This window comes from Eulemur rufifrons, chromosome 4 (assembly GCF_041146395.1).
Source record: "Eulemur rufifrons isolate Redbay chromosome 4, OSU_ERuf_1, whole genome shotgun sequence".
NCBI lineage: Eukaryota > Metazoa > Chordata > Mammalia > Primates > Lemuridae > Eulemur > Eulemur rufifrons.
The window spans coordinates 69,646,677-69,648,175 of NC_090986.1; the positions used below are offsets into that span (position 1 = coordinate 69,646,677).

General features: G+C 37.4%; 1 protein-coding gene across 1 annotated transcript; it reads left to right on the forward strand.

Moving 5' to 3' along the window:
• Positions 1-687: 687 nt before the first annotated feature.
• Positions 688-1,275, forward strand: LOC138382745 (large ribosomal subunit protein uL5). The gene has a single exon (XM_069467312.1). It carries the CDS (start codon positions 691-693, stop codon positions 1,225-1,227), a length of 537 nt encoding a protein of 178 aa, XP_069323413.1. The 5' UTR covers positions 688-690; the 3' UTR covers positions 1,228-1,275.
• Positions 1,276-1,499: the final 224 nt, after the last annotated feature.

Here is a 1,499-nt window from a genome sequence, read left to right on the forward strand (position 1 = left end):
TGTTTGATATAATTCTGAACAATTCCTATAACATTAATATTTAATTCTGAAAATAATGCAACACATATCATGTCATTGACAATAATACTATTGCCCTGATAGAGGGTATTTAGAACAACTATGAATTTAAGGTAAACAAAACAGAAATTTAACATCACTATACTATTTTTTGTTGCTTTAATTATATCAAAATATTATGCATTTATTTTGTTAGGACACTCCAAAGACCCGTTTTCATAGGGTCCTATAATTAATTCCCCTGTAGTTATGTGAAAAATTCCTTAGTCATTGTCAGAGGAAGAAAGAATTCAATGAGAAATCACAAAACTAATAGAATATTTTACTGTTTTAGAGAGAAAACATCACATTATTAGTTTGAACAGATAGGAGTGTTGGGAAGCATAGTATGAAAGTTTCCTTCTATTTATCATAGTTCATTCCAGTTCTGACCGAATATACCCATTTAAGACCCTAACCATAGTTGTTTGTTTGTTTGTTTGTTTAGAAAAAAATATATATAGAAATCATGGGGAATTGTCTGGTTAAAGTCTGTATAAGAAAACAGTCTCAATAAAAGAAAATGTAATATTATCTCTAAAGCTCTATGACTTTGGAAGACTGGTGATTATGGATTCAGAAAGGAGAAAAACAGAGGAGAAGTTTCTTACACCTAGATACAACTGTTAAATCATGGCGCAGGATCAAGGTGAAAAGGAGAACCCCATGCGGGAACTTCGCATCCGCAAGCTCTGCCTCAACATCTGTGTTGGGGAGAGTGGAGACAGACTGACCCGGGCAGCCAAGGTGTTGGAGCAGCTCACAGGCCAGACTCCTGTGTTTTCCAAAGCTAGATACACTGTCAGATCCTTTGGCATCAGGAGAAATGAGAAGATTGCCGTCCACTGCACAGTTAGAGGGGCCAAGGCAGAAGAAATCCTGGAGAAAGGTCTAAAGGTGCGAGAATACGAATTAAGAAAAAATAACTTCTCAGATACTGGAAACTTTGGATTTGGGATCCAGGAACACATTGATCTGGGTATCAAATATGATCCAAGCATTGGTATCTACGGCCTGGACTTCTATGTGGTGCTGGGTAGGCCAGGTTTCAGCATCGCAGACAAGAAGCGCAGGACAGGCTGCATTGGGGCCAAACACAGAATCAGCAAAGAGGAGGCCATGCGCTGGTTCCAGCAGAAGTATGATGGGATCATCCTTCCTGGCAAATAATCCCCGTTTCTATTCAAAAGGCCAATAAAAAAGTTTTCAATGAAGTGTAAAAAAAAAAAAAAAAAAAAGAGTTACATGAAACTGTAACAGTGCCAGGAAGGCTAACAAAAAAATTGTGAGCCTTGAAAAATATGCTAGGAACAATAAAAAGAACACTTTTGCTAGGTTAAAAACAGGAAGAGGAATATGGAAGAGAGAGTTCGGTTCCTTGGAACAGATGGTATAATGTTAACAGAACAACTTAACTGCTGTTTTGCTTTTGTCCTATTCGT